Raw genomic sequence first — 22,646 nt, 5'->3', positions numbered from 1 at the left:
AGAATTTTAAAATACTTAATAATAAGAAGAAACAGTGAGTATATATTTTATCTTCTAGATGTATGAGAAGCAAAATAAGATTTCCTTACAAGAATGTAACTAATCTTATTTTGTTAATAATTCCCAGGACTGCCAAATAAAAATCATAAGAATATGAAAAATGAGGTACATAATGCTTACTATACTAGAGGCATGCAATATAATTTTTGAGGTATAAACATCATGATTATACATAATGATTAAAAATTTATGTTAACTAAATTTCCCCCTCATGTTTGAGGCCAGGGAAAATTTATAAAAACAAGGCAATATTTAGCATATATGTGCTTTCAAATTTCATCTTTTTAATCGTATTTTATATTAAATCATATTTATATTAAATCTCAAATTTACCTCTGCAATCTCTATCCTTTTTGCAAGATCATCGAGAGAAAGACAGCTTTCATCAGAAGGCAGGTTCTCCTGTAGACTATAGGATTCTTCTTCAGGAGAAAGATCTTGAAGGAGATCAGGGTCTTCCTCTTGGTTATCTTCATATGAAAGGGAATCTTCAGTATCTTTTAAGCATTCTTCTAAAAGGCTGTTCAAATAGTCTTCTGTTTCCTTACTGACTTGTTCGTGTTTATCTCCCTGCTCCTCTGGGGCCATATACACTTCTGGAAGCACTGTTCTTAAATCAGATACTTGATTATTTTCACAAAGTACACTCTCAGAGCCCTCTGAGTCAGTCTGCCCCTGTGGTGATTTTCCATCACTGTCTGTAAGATCAGGTTGCTGCAGCTCATTTAATTCATTGTTCTCAAGTTGGTCTGTGGGCAACGCCTCAGAAGCATCCTCAAGTAGCAACTGGAGTTCCTTTCTTTGCGTCTGTGAGTATTTACCCTCAGAAATCAACGCAGGAGGTATATGGTCAGAGCCTGGTAAAATCAATGGCTCTATCACTGACTCGCTGGAAACCTTAGGGTCTTTAGCAATGCCCTCTATTTCGGCCACATCTTGGCTGGTCTCTGACTGAGTCAGCTGCAAGCGGCTGTCATCCTCACAAGCATTCCCTGAAGAGAGTAGCCCAGACCTGCTCCCTGCCGACTCCAAGGGCAGGGCGTGGAGCTCCAGTGTGGTTTCAGCGCGGCAGAGCGGCTCCTCCGTGTGGCCCTTCCCTGCAGTTACCGGAAGGCTCAGGGGATCTGCCTGCCTGTCCATCTGATTACACCAGGGACTGCTCTCGCAGGTCTCTCTTTTATGTTGGCTTTCTTTTCCTGATTCCATGCCAAGACAAGTTTCACTCTCTGAAAATGAAGGAAAGCAAGCTGTTTTAAGATTCAAAACAACTTTGTACAGGAGGGAAGAGAAAGGACATGAATAAAATGTGGGACACAACGATATTCTAAACTTCTGAAATGGAAATTCTACCTGATGGATAATAGTGTCTTTAGGTAGAGGAAACATCCTAAACATTTAGTAAGTAATCCTTTAGATATGAAAATTAACAGATTATTCAAAAACATGTTAAAATATGAATATATAATTTAATCTTCATTATAATTGAAAAAGTCATTTTTTTCAAAGGTTTAGAAGATATTCTTCTGAGCTTTATTGGCTGTGTATATTTAAATGAATATTTTAAAGTGTAGAAAAATTATTTTCAGTGTATTTAAGACATGGTATATTAAATAAATATTTTTACATGATGAACCATAGTAATACATAATTTAAAGTGTAAGAAAAACAATACTGGTTCTGATCTATTAAGACTAAACTAAGGAACATAAGTCTGTTCTGTTCAAATTTATTTAAGCATAATATCCTTAATAATAACATCCTTAATTAATGTGTTGGAAAATTACTTTAACTTCTTAAAGGGAGGCAGTCAAAGGTAGTGGCATAAGTCTTGGTACCAGGCAGAAATGGGTTTGGAATTTTAATATTTCTTTCAATTTCTATTTTAAATAAAACAATTTAAAATACTTTTCTTCCACTTTAAAACTAAACCATTAAAAACTTTCACAAAATATATACTGAATGCATAAACTAGTAGATAAGAGAGAAGCTTGCCCGTGATTGAGTTTTTGGTCGATTAAGCATTCCTAACTACCACAGGAGTTTTAACTTTTTCTTTTGTCATATATTGCTTAATTTATACAAATCATGGGCCAAAGGTTAAAATCAAGGGTGAAATATAGTGATGATTATATTCTACCTGGTTTTTCATTTATTGGTACTTTAATAATTACCAATTGGCAATGGCAGCACGTACCATACCAAAGAAAAGACAGAACTTAAATGCCATCTTCTGGTTTCAGAGAATCAGGGATGGAGTCTGGCCACCTCAACTCTGCACTGCTGAGCTTATTAGAGTTCGTATTACCTCCCCCAATGCCTTAACTTGAACATCAGATGAGGAGAGGACAAGGAAAAATAGGTCTCTTTTGGGGAGAGTACAGCATTCTTTGTCTTGTCTCACCCCAAGGAATCATTCAAAGTTTGGAAGACTGCAAAAAAAAAAACACATGGACATTTTAATTCCCATTAGGTTGTCTGCTTCACCACTGAGCTTGCTGGTCTGCCTCTCTGTTAAGATGTGGGACGTCAGAGCAGAGGGCCCCTGCCAGATGGAAAGGGGGCCAAGCTCTCCTCCACAAGTTCCCAGTACCCAAAGGTTCAGAAGGCGGCCCTCAAAACACATCCATAGAATTCAGAGAGTAAATAGCATAAACACAGGGCGGAGAGGGCCCCACATCAGACGAACGGGGTGTGCTGTCTCTAGCTGAGGGCCAGTTACCTAAAGGACCACAGATGTCTAGGAGAGCAACTTGGAAGTAAGCGCCTCCTCAGTTGGTCCTGCCGGAGCCACCACACGTCCCCATAGCCTGGATTCCGTCCTATGCACTAATCTAGCTAGCTTCACCAGAGAGCAGACCATGCTCCCAGCCCCTGCAGAGCTGGTGGACAGAGAAGAGCTTTGAATAAAATGAGATTTAAGTGTTATGGTAAAGTTTGGAATTGAAAAGGACTAAGTCATAAAGAATCAAAATGAGACTATTTAATAGCTATAAGTGACTGAAAAGTTAGAGAATCAGCTTGAGACGCCATTACATGAGTAGAAAGTGACATGGCTGACTATAGTTACTTAGACAAAATACAAGTCACTTTAAGTACCGTTTCTAATGAAGCAAGATACCACTTAAGTGGTGTGTAATAAAGACTACGCATAGGTATAATGCATTACTTATAAATACTGGCCTGAAAACAGTTGCTTCATTCCACTATTAGAAACAATATAAAATATGAAAAAAAGTAGTAATTTAAGATGCAAAGGGCAAGAGTTTCAGACTAGATCAGGTGAGTAGCTATAGTTTGTTTGACGCCATATAAAATCTAAGTGATATTTTTAATACATATTCAGTCTCCAAATCACACATAATATATGCTATTTTATAATTTGTTGTATCAAATCATGCTTTTGGGGAAAAACTTAAAACCTGTCCTTACAGGTAATGAAAAACAGTCTGCTGCCTTACCCTCCCATCTGTCTGATTCCTGCTCTCTAGGGGCAGCCAATTTTCAATTCCTTTAGCTGTTTCCTCTCATACTCTCCATTTCTAGATAAGACTTACATTGTTATTTATTGACTTTTCAGTTTTAGAGAACACCTACTGACTTCCTACTATGGAAGAGAGTTAGCTCTCATGGTTCCTTTCCCCAACAATGATGTTTTCTTTCTTCTCCTCTAGCTCCCATTACAATTCAACACAATTCTGGGGCAAATCAATATTCAAATGCTTATGTTACTATGGCTTTGTAAGTATTATTCACAACTGACCCACACTATGTACTCTGTCTTCCTTTCTCATTTATGCTTTGTTTTCCTTGGTGTTGATAACTGCCTCATTACTTCATTAAAAAAAAAACTTTACCTATGTGTCTTCAAACTCTGACAGATGTACAACTACGGCATATGTACCAACAGATAATCCATCAGTTTTAAAACATATCCTTCTTGAGTCCCTGACCTGGAACTCCTCTCCAGGGCTGCTACACAGGTATCATCCTGGAATTTCCTTTCCCAGTGATCCTAGGAATTCATTTTGGCTCTATTTTGGAAACCTTGTTTTCTCTGAATCCCAGGTCTTCCTCTTTGTTTATTCTCTCTTAGTAGAACATTTCCTAAGAAAAGGTACATGGAAGGTAAACTTTCTAAGGTTATTCACAACTGAAAGTCTTTACTTCTTCACCCCTGACTAAAACTTTGGTTGGGTAAAGTTTTCTAGGTTAGAAATCATGCTCTCTCGCAATTTTGAAGGCACTGCTGTGTTGTGTCTAGCTTCCAACAGGCCTCCGATTCGGTAGAAGGGGAATATAAAGGTCTAAATGCTTCTTGTACAGTCTTTTAGCCCAACTTTAAACCCTTAAATTTAGAGGTACCCTCTGTGCTTCCAATCCCCAAACCTTCCCAAGCAGAAATCAACCTTTTCCCTGTAGACACTTAGTTTCTGGCTTTCTCTGGTATGTTAAGCCAGGTGTCACCCATCTATCTGCTTTCCAGCTTCCAAAATTTTCTGGATGTCATATCTGCTGCTGGGTCCTTGCCAGTTCTGTCCTTCTGGCTTTCTGCCTTTAAGGATCCCCTTCAGATATTTTAATAGTGTTCCAAAAAAAAAGTGGAAGTAAATGTTTGATCCACTATGTTTAACCAAAAATATTTTCTGAATTTTCTACAAGTATGTATCATAGTACAAAACTTATTGTTAATGTTTCTGTTAATATTAACATGAATTTCTGTTAATTGGTTCTCCTGAACCCAAAGATCTAGTGAGGTAAGTTTACTAATCCCTATTGCATTGACTTAAGATGTACTAAAAAAAAAATTCTACCCTGATGAAATAAAAATGGAATAAAAGCTGAGTGTATGACAGATACTTAATAATACCAAATTAAAGAGGTAGTTCTAAAATGAGAAGTTAGACTTAAACCTAAGTTCTAACACATGCTCTACAAATGCACATACCTTTGCGTTACTCTCTCATCTCCCATTCCCCCATGAATTCTCTTTAGGGAAAAATCCCCTATACAATACATGATGTGAGACTAAAGCATTCATGAATTAACACATTTCTTATATTTTCTGAGTATCTCATTAATTATCATCAGGTAAAAACATCTGAGTGATATCAGGCTTGAAAAAGAAATTTTCAATGTTAATATCTATTTTAGCAGACGGAAAGAAATGTGCCTAAATTAAGTCTGAACTGTTGGTAATAGTATAAATTAGTACAACTTCTACAGAGGCTAATTCAAAACTACAAATGTACATACTCAGTCATCAGGGAAAAGCAAGGTAAAACCACAATGACATTCATATCCACTAAATGACTTAAAAAAAAAAGACTTAAAAAAAAAGACATTCATATCCACTAAATGACTTAAAAAAAAAAAAAGAGAACATTAAATGTCAGCAAGGATGTGGAACAACTGGAATTCTCATATACTGCTGGTGGGGTATAAAATAGGACAACAGTGTTGGAGAACTATTTGACAGTTTTTTAGAAAGCTAAACATGTACCTTCCCTATGACCCAATGACTCCACCCTAAGTTCTTTACCCAAGAGAAATAAAAACATGTATCTACAAAAAAACCTTCCTACCGTTTTATTCATGATATCTCCAACTTGGAAACAACCCAAATATCTATCAACAGGTGTATGGATAAATAAATTGTGGTACGGTCAAAAAGTGGAATACTACTCAGCAATGAAAGGAAATGAATTAATGATACATACAACAATATGGGAGGCTCTCAAAAAAAAAGGATGCTGAACAATTCTACTTATATTACATTCTAAAACAGGGAAAACCCATTGAGAATAAGAGAAAGCACTGGGTTGCCTGGGACTGGAGGTGGGAGGGACTGAGTGTAAGAGGGCTGGGAGAAAGATTTTGGAGTGATGAATATGTTCCATATCTTGACTGAGGTAGTAGTTACATGAGTGTATACAGTTGTCAAATCTCATCAAATTATACACTTAAAATGGGTACATTTTATTGTATGGAAGTTGTACTTCAATAAAGTTGATTTAAAAATGGGAAGGGAATGATAAATAGAGAACTCAGGATAATGGTTACCTCAGGAATGGAGTGAAGCAGGTAATGGGATAGAGAGGAACACAAAGGTAGCTGTAACAGAACTGACAATTTAGTCCCTTGTTAGGTACAAGGTTCACAGGTCTTCATTTTTCTATCAATTGTTAAAATGTATGTACATTTCATATTATTTTTACATATAAAATATTACTTAATAAAAATGAATTAAAATATAAATTAATAAAAACACATGGGCTTCAGGGTCAGAAAAATAGGGTTTAGCTTTGTGTTCTAATTAGTTCTGTTCCGGAATAAGTCACTTACCTTCCTTGAGTTTCTTAAAATGATTTAGCCTACCTTAAATTGGTTGTTAGGAGGAAAAGATGAGATAATATACATAAAAGTATTTTGAAAATATAAAATACTACATAAATTACTTGAAGACTTTAATAATGATAGAATAATTAGAAAAGTAGCAATGAATAACACATAGAGAACATTAATGGAATACTAGTAGTAGGGGGTAGTGATAACATGAGGAGGAAGTGGTGGAGAAGAGTAATGAGAGCAGTGAGCACATATTTTTCTTACCTTATGCCAGGTACTGTTTTAAACTTTAATGAAATTACTAATTTAATCCTCATAAGAATCCTATGAGGTAAGAACTATTAATGTCCACCTTTTGGAGCTGAGGAAAGGGAGGGACAGAGAAATTAGGCAACTTGCTTATGGTCACACAACTTTTTTTTTTTTTTGGCTGCACCGTGTAGCATGCAGGATCTTAGTTCCCCAACCAGGGATGGAACCCATGTGCCCTGCATTGGGAGCGTGAAGTCCTAACCACTGGACCACCAGGGAAGTCTCTTAGGGTCACACAACTTCAAGTGGTGGAGAGAGGATTCAAACCAGAAAAGTTTGGTGCCAGAAACAATGTCTTTAACCACCACACACACAAAAAAGCGAGTTACTTATTATATAAGGAGCTTAAGACCAAGATATGTAGAGAGAAAGAAAAGGGAAAGTCTACACTGTAGAACATGTAAGACATTAGAAATAAGGAATATGGGGTAAAACAAGGACAATATATTAAATACAAATCATTTAAAGTAATATTTTCATATTTCTTTCTCTCATATTCTTTCTTACATTTCTATGTATTTATTCATAGAATAACCAATCTGAGTAGGCTCATTATGAGACATTTGACATTTTTCCTTAAAAGATGTTATTTTATCAGACTTGGCAAGATTTCCTTCTCCAGAATTTAGTCCACACCCTCCCCATAAAATGGCTATTAATGAAATGTCTGCATTGTGCAAGTCTTTGAAAATCCACACAACTTACTTAGCAGAAGTATGCTGCAATTTAATTAGAAACCAGAAGACCCAGGTTCCAGTTGTGAATCAAAGCACCAAGCAAGTGACTTATACATGGTATCTTAGTTTCCTGTCTGTGCCACCTATCTCACAGTAAAGGCCAAGCTAGAAGTAGTGCCAAGCTAGGGCTAGGCAGTGTCAGACTCAAACAATCAGCATGTAATAACAGCCTTCTTCCCAATGTGCACAGCAAAGAGACACATTCACACCCAAACTAGGTGACTATTTTGTGACTTTTTCCCCTAAGATTTTTATGAAGCTCATTGTATTCTGATTTCCAAAATAAAAATGACTGGGAAAAAGAGACAGGAAGAACAGAGTATAGTAGGATTGACCTAAGGCAACCCAAATTTGCCTCATAAGAGAAGAGGGGATAAAATAAGATTTAGGGGGAAAAAAATGTAAAGAGAAAAAAGCAAGTGAAATTGCAGGCATCATCGTCGTCATCTTACCTCTTCAGGCACCTCAAGTCAAAAGACCTGATGCTGCCTGTTTACTATCAGGGCTCTCAGGGCCAGGAACATAAAGCCCAGGAATATAAATTAGTACTAAAATCATAAACAAGGAAAAATAAATGCCCTAAAACATATTTATTTATCTTTATTTTCTGAAGTTTTTATAATGAACATACATTACTACTGTAAGAAAAAAAAATTCTAGAAATCTTTAACTTTTGACATAAGACACAGTGCTATAAAATATACTATGAATGCTATAGAAATATATATGTACAAATTAAAGTATACCATATGTTAGTCAACAAAAAAAGGAAAAGAATAAATTACTATAGATAAACTATAAGGATACAGAGCTTATCTTGATAATATCTAGATTTACAGAAAAAATTTCTGATAAAGTTTGTACAAAAATTGATTTTTTTAATAGAAAGGGATGTCTGAATACACTAAAACCAATTCTATTTCAGAGCTTATTTGTACAATCTTGTCATATTCTGTTAGACACATATTCTGTTAGACACATGAAATAATTTTGTTTTTACAAGAATTCAGATTTTATCATTCCTACTACTAGATATCTAAAAATAGAATTACACAATGTAAAAAAATCTTGCTTTGCTATTTGTGCAGGTGAGGTATATGCAAAAAAACTCCTTCACAGCAACTCAGATTAACACTTGTAGAATATTTATTATAAGAGGCAGGCATATCTCTTATATCCCCCTGTAATTTAAAAACATACCCGGCTCTTTGGCTGTAGCTCCTCTTTCCTTTGGATCTTCAGATACTATTAACTGCGTAAAGCATTTCCTTCCCAGGGACTTCTGTACAGCTGCTATCTAAAAAGTTTTTTAAAAAGAAGAAGAAGAAAAATAAAACTTTGGAGGAAACTATTACATTAAATTAGAAAGCTGAAAATAATTTGAGAAAGGTCTCATTATTTTCTAAAACAGTCCATACAACAAACATGACACATTTTTCCTATAGACATTTTCAAAGAAAAGTTCTTACCTTATGTTTGGATAAAAGAGGACTGTAGAAAAAAAGAGAGAAAAAAAAGAATTAAAAAAAAATTACAGCAGCAATATGCTTCCAAACAAATGTCACTGAAAGGGCTGTAAAAAAAAAAAAAATAGAGCTTCTCTGGATTCTAATATTAGCACAGAACATTTCCACTGCTGAAACATTACCACTGGTTCACATAGTTCAAAGTGCAGCTATCTCATGTGTTAATCTCCTTAGATGGCCAATAACTAATGAAAACCTCCATAGAAGCTATAAATACTGAGATTCGGGGGGAAAAGTGTCAACCTTTTGCTAATAATGTATTTCAAGAGCATTTCACAGATATTATTAAAATTTTAGTTTATGTCATTATAGTCTAAAATTATGGTGGAAGATAATTTTATATGCATTATCCATAGAAAAGGATAACAAAAGTAATCTTTTAATATTATACTTTAGGAAATACCCAAGATAAAAGAATGCATATATTCACCACAAAGCATACACAAAAATGTTCACAGCCATTTTATTCAAAAACTGGAAACAAACCAAATGTCTATTAACAATATAATGGATAAATAAATTGCTGCATAGTCATATAATGAATACACACAGCAGTAAAGCAGAACAAGTTACCATAACATGTAACAATATGTAACACCAACATAACCATGGGCAAAAGAAGCTAGATAAAAAAATCTACTCTGTGTGATTACATTTATATTAAATTACAGAACAGGCAAACACACTGTTATAGAACTCAGACAGTAGTTACTTTGGGAGATGGGTACTGACTTTGTACAGAAATTAGGGAGATTTCTGAGGGCCTGGACTGTCCTATATCTTGGTCAGACTGGTAGTTACACTATGTTATCTGTACATGTACAAATTCATCAAGCTGGGTACTTTAATGTATGTATAACTCAAAAATATTTTTTATATTAAAAATTTTAGGAGTATAATTTTGGGAAATTATCAAATTTAAAGCATAAAAATTTGGGGTTTTATTTACTATACTATCCACTGTTCATTAGCCAGAAATTCTCTAGTGATCTGAAGCAATGTGACTAGCTTTTAAATTGTGTGTTGGCAAGTTACCTTATATTTAAAAAGAGAAAAAAGAAAAGAAAAAAAAAGTCATGCTCATATTAGGTTAAAAAAATTTGTTTTTAAATAATTAAAACATTTGTAACACATTAAAAAATTATTAGTTCCATGGGAAGGGCAGAAAAAGTGTCTATATTGAAATTGTGAAAGTAAGAAAACAATCTCCACAGTATGGAGGTTCCTTAAAAAACTACAAATAGAACTACCATATGACCCAGCAATCCCACTACTGGGCATATACCCTGAGAAAACCATAATTCAAAAAGAGTCATGTACCAAAATGTTCATTGCAGCTCTATTTACAATAGCCTGGAGATGGAAACAACCTAAGTGTCCATCATTGGATGAATGGATAAAGAAGATGTGGCACATATATACAATGGAATATTACTCAGCCATAAAAAGAAATGAAATTGAGCTATTTGTAATGAGGTGGATAGACCAAGAGTCTGTCATACAGAGTGAAGTAAGTCAGAAAGAGAAAGACAAATACTGTATGCTAACACATATATATGGAATTTAAGGGAAAAAAATGTCATGAAGAACCTAGGGGTAAGACAGGAATAATGACACAGACCTACTAGAGAATGGACTTGAGGATATGGGGAGGGGGAAGGATAAGCTGTGACAAAGCGAGAGAGAGGCATGAACATATATACACTAGCAAACGTAAGGTAGATAGCTAGTGGGAAGCAGCCGCATAGCACAGGGAGATCAGCTCGGTGCTTTGTGACCGCCTGGAGGGGTGGGATAGGGAGGGTGGGACGGAGGGAGACACAAGAGGGAAGAGATATGGGAACATATGTATATGTATAACTGATTTATTTTGTTATAAAGCAGAAACTAACCATTGTAAAGCAATTATACTCCAATAAAGATGTAAAAAAAAAGAAAGAAAAGAAAAAAAAAGAAAATCTCCTTTATCTATTTTAAAAGATTCCGTTGTTTAAAACCTCTACAAAGTCAAAAGTTAACTTATTTAACTCACTAAGAATTAGGTTATAATGCAAAATCCATACAAATACTGTTTCAAAGGTTCAAATTGACTAACACAAGAAAATTGTACATCCCAGAAATCTGCACTTGTTTAATCACTATAATGTCCCCTCACCTTTAAAATTCTGAGTCTTCAAATAATGAATTAAAAAATATATTTAAGTTTTTATTATTACTATATTCAGTTTTAAAAATCCAACTCTTTGATATAAATCAAACAATTTACAATTATCTGGTAAATGGAGTTTTCCTTCTACAGTATTCTGGTTAAATACCATAGTGCATTCGCTTTCCAGTATTAGACTACTCTTAAAAATGTGTTTTTACTATAACATAGTATAGTAAAAACATAGAAACACTGACAAACATACAAACATTGAAAAACAATTATAATAAAAAATCCTAACACAAATTTTTCCATCTGAATCGCCTAATCTCTTAACCAAAAAGTAATCAAAATTAGAAGTTACATTTAAAAATTTCTAATTAGAAGGTGCTTTGAATTTTGTAAAGTAGACCTTTCGCTGAGTTTAGTGTAAGAAACAGATAAAAGCTGAGAAAGGAACCTAATCATTTTATCAATTTTAATTTCTCCAGTTGAAAGCATTAACAAAACAAAGAAAATGAATCTTGTATTTCAAGTATTCAATGCTACAGTGCTTCTTCAATATTCTATTCAAACTCATTGTAAACAAATACTGAAGTACTTACTCTTGATGTGTTGTGCAAAATTTAGCAAGCCGTTCAAAATCCTCACCATTAAATCCTTTTTCTGAGTTCCTCAAAGATGTAACTGTATGTGGTTGTACAGTTTTCCATTTTGTTTCTAAATTTAAAATATTTGTTAGTCACTGGCTGTTACAAAACATGTTTAGGAGGGAAAAAATAGATAACTGGCACCACTGATAAACATCATCATGTAAAAGTATCTTCTCAACCCCAAAGTTAACACAGAAATAGCTAAGTGATTACTTTTCATTCTAAGTAAATATTATCCCAGAGACTAAATTAGCCAATAGGGCATACAAAGGGATCAGAAGAAATGCAAACAGTTGCAAGTGTTCTTTTCTTGGCACTGATATGAAGAACAAAATACAAAGAGAAAAATTTTCTTACAGTGACATAAACTTGTGCTAAAAATGCTACTTTCTTTGCAACATTAACTTGACTAGAAACGTCTATTTCCTAAAACTAGGTCAAATATGTTAACTTTCTAGAGAGCAACTTGTTAGATTATTGATAATTCCACATTCTGTCAGTCTGTACTCACCCCACTGTTCTTGAATGGCAGAAAGATTTGCGAGCAATTGCTCATGATACAGTCGTTCGAGCTGAATGAATTTCATTGCTTTCTCATCTGAATAGAAAATTTGAGGAAAATAGAAATCCAGCCTAAAGAATAATGTCCTATATCAGTTGATAAATTTGAAGCTTACCAAAAAATGAGAGGACTCTAAATACTTTTAAATTTAAACAAAACTTAAGTAAGGTTTCTTGGTTTTGAAGTAGGTAAATTTTAATGTAGCATATCTTGCAGTAGCTACCTGGGTTCTATTCTATCAGCAAACAGTAGAAATAAAAAGAAGGTTTTAACGTTCAAGGAATGGTTGCTTGCTAATAATATCTCTAGGAGAGTCAATTAAATATAATTTAATTAGAAATAGGACCCATGTGGAATCCTGTATCTAAGTGTTCCCCCCCCCCCTTTTTTTCTCTCCTTAAATTACCTTCTGTCAAGCAACTGTGTTACCCTCTGGTCAAATGTTTGTTTCTGATTTCAACTGCCTGTGATCCTTTACTTATTTTTCACCGAACACTTAAAAAAAATTAACTTGCCACAGTGATTTTCATAATTATGTGCTTCTACTTTTTTTGGTAGATTTTCTTATAAACTGCTGTCTTCTCCATCTGTATCACACATTTAGCATCACATGAGGTCATAATAAATTGTGCAACTGTCTACCTTCCTTTGGGCCATGTTCTAAATGTTGACCCAGAAAGAAGGAAGAGAAAAAACTCACTGTTTTAGCTTTTTGTCCTTCCCATGATCACTCAGAGGTTTAATTCTCTCTCTCATTTGTAGTCTTAAAGATATGCCAGGAATCATAAAATAGGTCAGGGAGAAGCAGAGACAATTCCATTTTCCTCTGTGCATGGCTTAAAAGTATATCAATGTTTCTCAAACTTTACTGAACATAAAAAGTATTTGAAAATCTTGCTAAAATAGAGATTCATGGGTCTGATCCCCAGAAGCTCTGATTCTAAGGCCCATGAATTTTCGTTTCTGAGAAGCTCCCAGGGATGCTGATGCTGATCTGAACTGCACTACATCATACTCATTATTTGGGTAGCTCTAGCTTCCCTTCCATAAGAATTTGATTTCCTACATACTTAGAAATGAACTGCCACTGTCTGAAGTTTCATTTCGTAGTTTACTGGATAGGGTTCAGGATGATAACGGCTTATCCCTCAATCTGTGGTGAAAGTCAATAAGGTTAGGAGGAAAAAGAAATCACACAAATAGGGAAATAGAGATACTTAGGATACATTCTTTCTAGAGAATATATTGGGCCATCTTTCAAAAACAATTTCAAATGAGGAAAATTTAAAAGCTAAGGGAATAAATCTTTCCTATACAAAAGTTAACATGCAGTCTCCTTTGAGAACATTTATTCTGTTTATTACTAGTGAAGAACTCAATCTTCCATTTACTGATATATAGCTATAATAAGACAGTTATGAGATTTACTATGTATAATACACTTGACAGACCCTAACATATGAATATTACTTGACTTGTACTTCTGTTTAATTCAAAAGAAAAAAAATTCAATGGGTTATTTTTTTGTTTGTTTGTTTTTTTGTAACATGCTTTCCCCCCTCCCCCCAACACACAAATATTTAGATTTTGGTAAAATTAGGGCTTGTTCATGGGAGGTCAAATTTGGGTGCTTCTAGAGAATTTTCTGGAGTGACAAATTCCCTACATCTTGTTTTCTGAGATGGTTACACTGGCGCATACAACAATTAAAACCCAGTGAAAACAACAGATTATACATTTCATTGTACGTAAATCTCAGTTTTTTTAAATGGGCAGTTCTCTAAGAAATCTGTGAATTTCTTCTTGTAATTAAGAAAAGGATACAGTCCTCCTCCTGGAAATAGGACTCTGCTATCTGTTAAAAACAAATAAAAAACAGAGGAAATTAAATTAACATTTGGATGAAAAGACAAATTTAGAAGAAACCAAGACCTTGAAATTCTCAAAGTCTTTGATATTGAACTAAGAAAACTCTTATTTAACTACATTCGCCAGTTCAGAAAAAATCAGACTGTAGGCACAGGACACATTTCTGAAGTCACTTATCTCAAGAAAAGCAAACATAGACATTCTTTGGTCCATATACAATCTCATTCTTCCTACTCTATTTCAAGTCAAAGCAAACATCACTGATTCATTAGAGTTTACAAGTAAGAACTCTAAACAATGAAGGAAATGCTACTGAGGCTTATAAAAGTACATTATGAGTGAAAGGATGACTTTATCGTAAATTAAAAAGTTGAAATATGTCATGTCACATGAAATCTTAAAACCTATTCATTTCATTTCTGTTTCACGAACTACCTCATGGGACACTGATTTTTCATTCTTTTTTGATATTTCAGAAAAGGACAGATCAAGTGCTAATAGTTGAGCAATGATCTTTGGAATATATACAAAGTGCTGCACAGTATAAAGGGCACTGGATGGGAGGGTGGGGTCCAGAGACTCATGATCTGGACCCAGTTGAGGCTTATCACTTAGCAGATTCATTCTAGGGCACCTCTAAATTTAAAAATTCTTTGATTCTAAAAACTTTGGGATCTTTTATTTAGAGCTTCATTTAGATATGCCATTTATAAATAGAATAGTAAAACCGGAAGTATTCACTGAGAAGTATTTTCATAAATTGACTACTGTCATATTTAAAATATTTCATTAAGTACTTTACACTTTCAAACAGTTTCCACTGATTTTTAGTAAGTCTCTAGTGAAAAAGGTATTCCATTTATAGATCACTATCTCCATTTTCCAGGTAGCTGCCAAGGCAAAGAGCAATAAAGCACTTGTCAAACCTATAAGCTAGCAATAAAAAGGAATGGTCTTTCCCAAATCCCACAGTGGAAAAAGGATAGTTTTAAAGGAAATATTTGCCTAGCTTAAAATTTATTCTATATATCTAACATTCTTCCAGGAGCAACATACAATATCGATGGACTCAATCACCTCTTTATAAACTGTTAATCAATTAGCTTTCAGATTTCCGTGACAGTTCTAGTACCATAAGTGCAACCAAAAAGACAGGGTCATGGGACTTCCCTGGTGGCGCAGTGGTTAAGAGTCTGCCTGCCAATGCAGGGGACACAAGTTTGAGCCCTGGTCTGGGAAGATTCCACATGCAACTAAGCCCCGTACAGGAAAAAAAAAAAAAAAAAAAAAAAAAAATATATATATATATATATATATATATATACATAAAATTGTCCCCTAATTAACTCTTCCCATCCATACTTCCTTATTTCTGTTAGTGGTACTACCATTCCTTTCAACTGGATATCCTAGCCTTATGCCTGAATTATAAATTTCTTCTTTTAGCTCTTTTTTTTTTTTTTTTTTTTGCCGTACGTGGGCCTCTCACCGCTGTGGCCTCTCCCGTTGCGGAGCACAGGCCCCGGACGCGCAGGCTCAGCGGCCATGGCTCACGGGCGCAGCTGCTCCACGGCATGTGGGATCTTCCCAGACCGGGGCACGAACCTGTGTCGCCTGCATCGGCAGGCAGACTCTCAACCACTGCGCCACCAGGGAAGCCCTAGCTCTTATTTTATCAAGATTACACATGTATATAGTTTAAGGAGTCAAATAGTTCTATGAGGTGTGTTAAAAAAGGCCCTACCCTTCTTGCCCTATTCTCCTTTCTTCAGGAGCAAGCACATACTTAGATTTCTCTTATCTGTTTAAAAATATATTTTTTGCTGTATCTCTAAACATTATGCTTATATTTGCTATTTCTTGATTTTTTTCAGTTTTACAAAATGAGGATTGGGTCTTTTGCTCCTCCCCATCCAAACCCTACAAACATATACGACACACACTTTCTCTCACATATTCACCTATCCCATGTTATTATATTGTAGTAATAGGTAGATAAACATTGAATGTTTACTTTATTATGAGTTAAGCCAAGTAGTAAACTCATTATTTTTCCTTTCCTGAAAACTTTTTGTTTTCCCTGGAGTTTCTTTTTTTCCCTTTTTTTAAAAAAAAAAGTTTTCCATGCACTTATCACTTATACAACTCTAAATAGTCCACCAGGAGTCTAAATCTTCCCTCAATACATTCAGATACCGCAAATATTCAGAAATAGGAAAACGATATAAAAGTTCCTCCCCAGACCCTTCTGATCTGCTCAAATAGAAGTGGTTACTCTCTCCTTTTTGGTACAAAGCTGTCATCTTAGAATCTCCCTTCACCTAGAGATTCCCTTCACCTCTCTCCTGGTAGCATCCCCAGTCTCCTATATCTCAATCTTCCTGTTCCTTGGTTTACTCCCTTGTTTTGATGGAGTACATCATCTAGCGGCTTCCTGAGAAAGGATGGAAAGGAAGTACCACAGACCCTGATGTAGGAACATTCTTGGTATATCTGACAAACTGCTAGGAGGCCAGTGTACCTGGAAAGGAGTGAACAAGAAGGAGAGTTTTAGGAATTAAGGCCTAAGAGGTAACATGGCCAAATCATGTAGGATCTCGTAGGCCATGGTAAGGATTTTGGCTTTTACTCTGAATGCGAAGAGAAGTCAGTGGATGGCTTTGAGCAGAGAAGTAACATGATCTGACGTAACATTTTATCTGAATCACAATGACTGCTGTGTAGAGAGAAAAAAACCTAAATGGAAGTAAAGGTAAAGCAAGGAGGTTTCTACAATTAGTTTACTGCAAGAATCCAAGTGAGATTTGATAATATCTTGCACTGAGATGGTGGCAATGCAGAAGGTAAGAAGAGGTGAGAATCTGGATATATTTTGAAATAGAGTGGCAGGACTTGCTGACTGGATTTGGACGTGGGGTAAAGTGAAGGATGACTTCAAAGTATTTGGTCTCAGCAACTGGAGGGATGGAGTTGCCATTTAACAAAAGGGGGAAGACTAGGAAAGCAAAAGATTTTGGAGAAAAAAAATCAAAGTTTGATTTTGGGCATCTTAAGTTTGAAATGCCCATGAGATGCCTCAGGAAGCTGGATGTTTAAGTCTGTAGTTCAGAATTGAATCCTGAAGCCCTTCAATGTTTAAGAATTAGTAAAACTTGGAGGACTCAACAAATGAGCCAGAGAAGCTATGTCCAGTGAGGTAAGATATAAAAGCCAAAAGTGAGGGGTCCTAAAAGGCAAAAAAAGAAAATGCTGTAAAATAGAGTATGTGGTCAACTTGTCAGAGATTCTGATACTTCCAGTAAGATGAAAACTGAGGACTGACCACTAGATTTGCATGGGCACGCAACATGGAGGTCACACCTGGCCTTTACAATGCAACTTTGATGGAGTAGTTGGCACAAAGGCCAGATTGGAGTGAGTTCAAAAGAGAACTGAGGGGCTTCCCTGGTGGCACAGTGGTTGAGAGTCCGCCTGCTGATGCAGGGGACGCAGGTTCATGCCCCGGTCTGGGAGGATCCTACATGCCACAGAGCATCTAGGCCCGTGAGCCATGGCCGCTGAGCCTGCGCTCCGCAACGGGAGAGGCCCCAACAGTGAGAGGCCCGTGTATCACAAAAAAAAAAAAAAAAAAAAAAAAAGAACTGAGTATGGAATGTTACCTAGGTAGAATTCTTGGCCAATGTATTTTAACCTGAATCAAATCATGAAGAAATAATCAGGCAGATCCTAATCATGGGACATTTTACAAGAATTCTTGAGTCTTCAGAAGTGTCAATGTTATAAAAGTATAAACAAACAAGCAAATAAACAAAACAAAACAAAAGGCAGGGAATTGTTCTGGATTACCAAAGACTAAAGAATCTTCCCACTGTGTGCTCCTTCACTGGATCCTGGATCTGGGGAAAACTATTTATAAAGAATATTTGTGGAATAACTTGAGGGAAACAAATATAGGCTGTATGTTAAATAATATTAAACCAATGTCTCATTTCTTGGGGTTGATAATGGCATTGTAGGTTATGTAGGAGAGTATCATTGTTCTTGGGGAATTTATGCACAAGTATTGATATTTAAGGGTGAAGTGATATAATGCCTGAAAATTACTTTAAAATGTGTCAGTGGAAAATATGTGCGTGGAGAGGGGTTGGGGGGTAGGAGGAAAACGAAAATCTGGCAAAATGTCAACAACTGTCAATCCAAGTGAAAGGCACAGTATGAGAGTGGGAATTACTAAATAATGAAAAGAAGAAAAACTCACTCCACTTCTCCCTGATTTGTGTCTCCCTTGGGAGGTGACAGGATATTTTATATTCTTGGGCTGAGGAAGGCAGCCATCAGCTGACTCCTGTTGCCCTGATGTCTCAGCTTACTGCAGGCTTCAGCATCTCTTTCCAACAAGCAATGTTTGAAGTAGTGACAGAGAAATATAGTTATAATGCTTAATATTTATTTAGCTTTTATGTTAAGTGTACCAAGTACTATGTTAAGTACTTTTACTGCATTATTTCACTGAGTCCTCTACAACTTTACAGGAAAAGAAAGTAAAAGCTACTTTGCTTGTTAGTGGTAGAGACAAAGCTCATACTTTAAAACCATCACTATAGGGACTTCCCTGGTGGTTCAGTGGGTAGGGCTCTGCATTCCCAATGCAGTGGGCCCCGGTTCGATCCCTGGTTGGGGAACTAGATCCCGCATGCATGCCGCAACGAAGATCCCGCATGCCACAACTAAGACCCAGCGCAGCCTAAGTAAATATATTTTTTTTAATTAAATAAATTTTTAAAAAGTGGCATTAAAAAAAAAAAAACTCACTATACTTTCTAAGCTCCTTTGCCAGGAGAGGACAGATTGCTGAGATATATAAGAAGCATAACATACGGGACCCAGCAAACTGACATGTTTCTGGGGGATGAAGGTAGAATTTTACTTTGAGACATAAAAAAAATAATCTTCATCTGATCAAGACTGTTATTGTCTTCCTGCCTAAAAATGTGATTTTCTACTAGATCTGCTTCAGCTGTAGGATCACCTGCCTGTAGAAAAGAGAATTCTTCTTACCTTTAATGTAATAGCCCAGTGACATAAACTGCTTGAAAAGATTTGACTACACTTGCTATTTCCATTTACTCCAAATGTCCTTTTCCCCAACTTTTTATCGAAATTCTATAGAAGAGTTCAAAGAACAGTAAAATCAACAGCCATATACCTTTTATTTAGATTCGTCAATTATTGACATTTCGCCAAATTTGCTTTCTCTCTCTGTCTTTCCCTCACTTACATATATCTTCCCACTGAAATATCTTAAGCTGCAGGCATTATATCACTTCACTCCTAAGTACTACTTGCACATGTATCTCCCAAGAATAAAGATACTCTCCCACATGATCTTCAATTCCATTATCAATCTCAAGAAACCTGACACTGATGCAACAGTATTATTTAATATACAGTCCATAGTCAAATTTCTCCCAAGTTGTCCCCAAAACAGATTCATTGAATGGAACTAACAAATTGTAGCCCTAGAATTACAAGGAACTTGCTTTGTGAGGGAGTCTGAGCCTCCCTACTTGTAAAGATGGTGATAATAATTACCTCTCTAGATTGTTTGGAGAATGAAATAACAATTAATGCAAATACCCTTTACAAACTCAATCCACTGTACAAATTCAAGGAAGGCTGAAAGATTAGAAAGCTGCCTTAATATTGGTGGTTCTCAACTACAGTTCTCAACTATGGTAAACATACACCATATATGTCAGTAACACATTAGAGGTCAAAAAGTAGTACACATTTTCTCAAAGGCATTCTTCAAGTCCACCAAGGAGGTAACATAAAGTTGTAAGAATATATGTTTTCCTGCCTTAGGACAAAAGCTGTTTTACTTCTTACAAATTATTCACTGCTCACTGCAAAAGTTAAATGAAACAGGAGGAGTGAAATAAAAAGTGAAGCTTTTTCCACACCCATATACAAATTATTTTCATTTTAAAAGAAAATAAAACACAGCTCATAAATATCTTAATCTTTTTGGAATTATCTCTTGTGTATCTTCCTCATCACTGTCCTATAGATCTCCCAGTCTCCAGGCTCTCCATCTTCTAGCTTACCCTCCCAATCATCAAAAGAGTTATTTTTCTAAAATTCAAATTATGGCACCTGCATAATTAAAAGCTCTCAGCCTCGGGCTTCCCTGGTGGCACAGTGGTTAAGAATCTGCCTGCCAATGCAGGGAACACGGGTTCGAACCCTGGTCCAGGAAGATCCCACATGCTGCGGAGCAACTAAGCATGTGTGCCACAACTACCGAGCCCACATGACACAACTACTGAAGCCCGTGTGCCTAGAGCCCATGCTCCCCAACAAAGAGAAGCCACCTCAATGAGAAGCCCGTGCACCGCAACGAAGAGCAGCCCCGGCTCACCACAACTTGAGAAAGCCCGCACACAGCAACGAAGACCCAATGCAGCCAAAAATAAATAAATAAAATAAATTTTTTTTAAAAAAGGCTCTCAGCCTCTAAAAGTAAGCCTTTAATGGCACAAACTACCCAGTCTTAATTCCTGTCTCTTTTACATCTTAATCTTCAACAACATCCCTGTCTTTGCAGGGACTGTTCTCTCTTTCTGTACCAGCTCACTTTGTTCATCTAGTGAGAGCCTACACATCCTGCAAAACCCAGCTCAAGAATCACCTTTTATTCCCCTAATGTCCAAAGGACAAAGTTAATCATGCATTTTGTGCTTCTGCTGAACCTTAAACACATATCTACTCTAATGCTTTGTACAGACTTCTACAGTTAGTTATCTACAAACTGTTTCTCCTATTCCACAGTGCCTCTCTTAAGGACATGCTCTGTTACATAATCTGTTTCCCTAGCGTCTAGCTTAGTTTTTGGTACCTTGTTGGTATTTTAATTAAGCACTCACTACATTCACTCTTATTTGTACACAGCTTACTCATTAAGCAAAAGAAGTTAGCAACAGTATGAACTATAGATTGATGAGCCAAGCCAATGTGCGGCCACGAGTCAGTGATATGCCAAATTTCCTACCAGCCACTGATCCAGGGTCACCTCCTCTTGGACTCACCAATGACAGGTGGGGTAGAATCAATTACAGAGAATAGAATTTTAGATTATTACAAATATTGGTCCCAGAATTTCAGTGAGGCTGAAAGTGAAGTGTTTAACATGATACCTGATGAAGGCAAAGGGGAAGTGCTCTTGAATCCAACTGCTCAACTTCACCCCGTATAAGTGAGAACAGAGATTGCAGAACCAGCTTCGGGGCTTCTAGTTGATCATTAGCATTTACTTCTGCAGACTCTTCATCACTAACAGCATGTATGGCTGCATGTAATATATTTTCTTGCATAAAGGGTGTGGTATCTCCTGAAGAAAGTCCTTTGAGAGGTAAATAAAATGCCTATGTTAGGATAAATTTCCATCATGGTAAACACCTTAAAACAATTATGCCTGTTAATCATAAAATTTTCAAATAAAGCTAATTACATAAAAAAAAAACCCCACAGAAACCACAAGTTATTCTCCTCAATAAATTAAGATTGTGCTGACATCTGACTGCTTCTATTAGCGATTAGTTAATAGAAGCAATTCTATTAGATCTATATAACTTTTTTATTTATATTATAAATTAAGAATATAATTTATATTCTTAATTAAGAATTAAGAATATAAAAAAAGAGAGATCTAAAGAATAGTAGGTTAAAACCTGACCAAAAACTTGATTCTCCCAAAGGAAAAACGAATTAACTATAATCTGAAGTCATGTCTTACGCAAAATAAAAGAACTAAATGGGAAGGTCAATGTATTTATCATATGAAAGGCTAAAGAATTTAAGCCTTCCTCTCTAAACTCTTGGTCTGATAACTTTAGAACTACTTCTGAATCCCAGCAGAGCAGAAGGAATTCAGATGTCCAGAGCTAATGGCCACAGAAGCTTTTTTCCTAATAAAAAGAAGTTAACACAAACTTGGGGGAAAAAAATCAGTGAATAAATCCTTGGCATGACAAGTGTGTCCTGAAATGACACACCAAAGTTTTAAACTTTAAATGTTACACATTATAACTTCACCCTTCACTGAAATCTCAGCATCAGTTCTAATTTTCATATTGAAATTGAATAGACTGTCTGCATCTGTACGTACCTTTAGCTAGTCCGGCTTGGAAAGGATCTTTCTCAGTAATTTAGCGTGTGCATACCATGACTGAAGTTGCCTCCTGCCAGCCCTCTAGAGCAGGGGTCCCCAACCCGTGAGCTGCAGACCTATAGCAGTCCGCGGCCTGTTAGGAACGGGGCCGCACAGCAGGAGGTGAGTGATGGGCAAGCAAGCGAAGCTTCATCTGCCGCTCCCCATCGCTCATGTTACTGCCTGAAACACCACCCCCCAACCCTGGAAAAACTGTCTTCCACGAA

The 22,646-nt window shown here is 36.0% G+C and overlaps 1 protein-coding gene across 1 annotated transcript in view; it reads right to left on the bottom strand.

Annotated features, from left to right (window-relative positions):
• CNST (consortin, connexin sorting protein) overlaps positions 1 to 22,646 on the bottom strand; it is a 114,812-nt gene that overhangs the window by 26,018 nt on the left and 66,148 nt on the right. Inside the window, exons 4-10 of the mRNA XM_065886680.1 lie at positions 21,407 to 21,612; positions 14,166 to 14,196; positions 12,291 to 12,377; positions 11,732 to 11,846; positions 8,924 to 8,945; positions 8,655 to 8,751; positions 394 to 1,286 (exon numbers count right to left, since the gene is read on the bottom strand). Of these exons, the coding sequence (XP_065742752.1) occupies positions 394 to 1,286; positions 8,655 to 8,751; positions 8,924 to 8,945; positions 11,732 to 11,846; positions 12,291 to 12,377; positions 14,166 to 14,196; positions 21,407 to 21,612 (1,451 nt within the window). The remainder of the gene's footprint in view (positions 1 to 393; positions 1,287 to 8,654; positions 8,752 to 8,923; positions 8,946 to 11,731; positions 11,847 to 12,290; positions 12,378 to 14,165; positions 14,197 to 21,406; positions 21,613 to 22,646) is intronic.

This window comes from Phocoena phocoena, chromosome 1 (assembly GCF_963924675.1).
Source record: "Phocoena phocoena chromosome 1, mPhoPho1.1, whole genome shotgun sequence".
NCBI classification, from domain to species: domain Eukaryota; kingdom Metazoa; phylum Chordata; class Mammalia; order Artiodactyla; family Phocoenidae; genus Phocoena; species Phocoena phocoena.
Note: the sequence above shows the minus strand (reverse complement) of the source record. Positions and strands in the feature narration are given on the sequence as shown.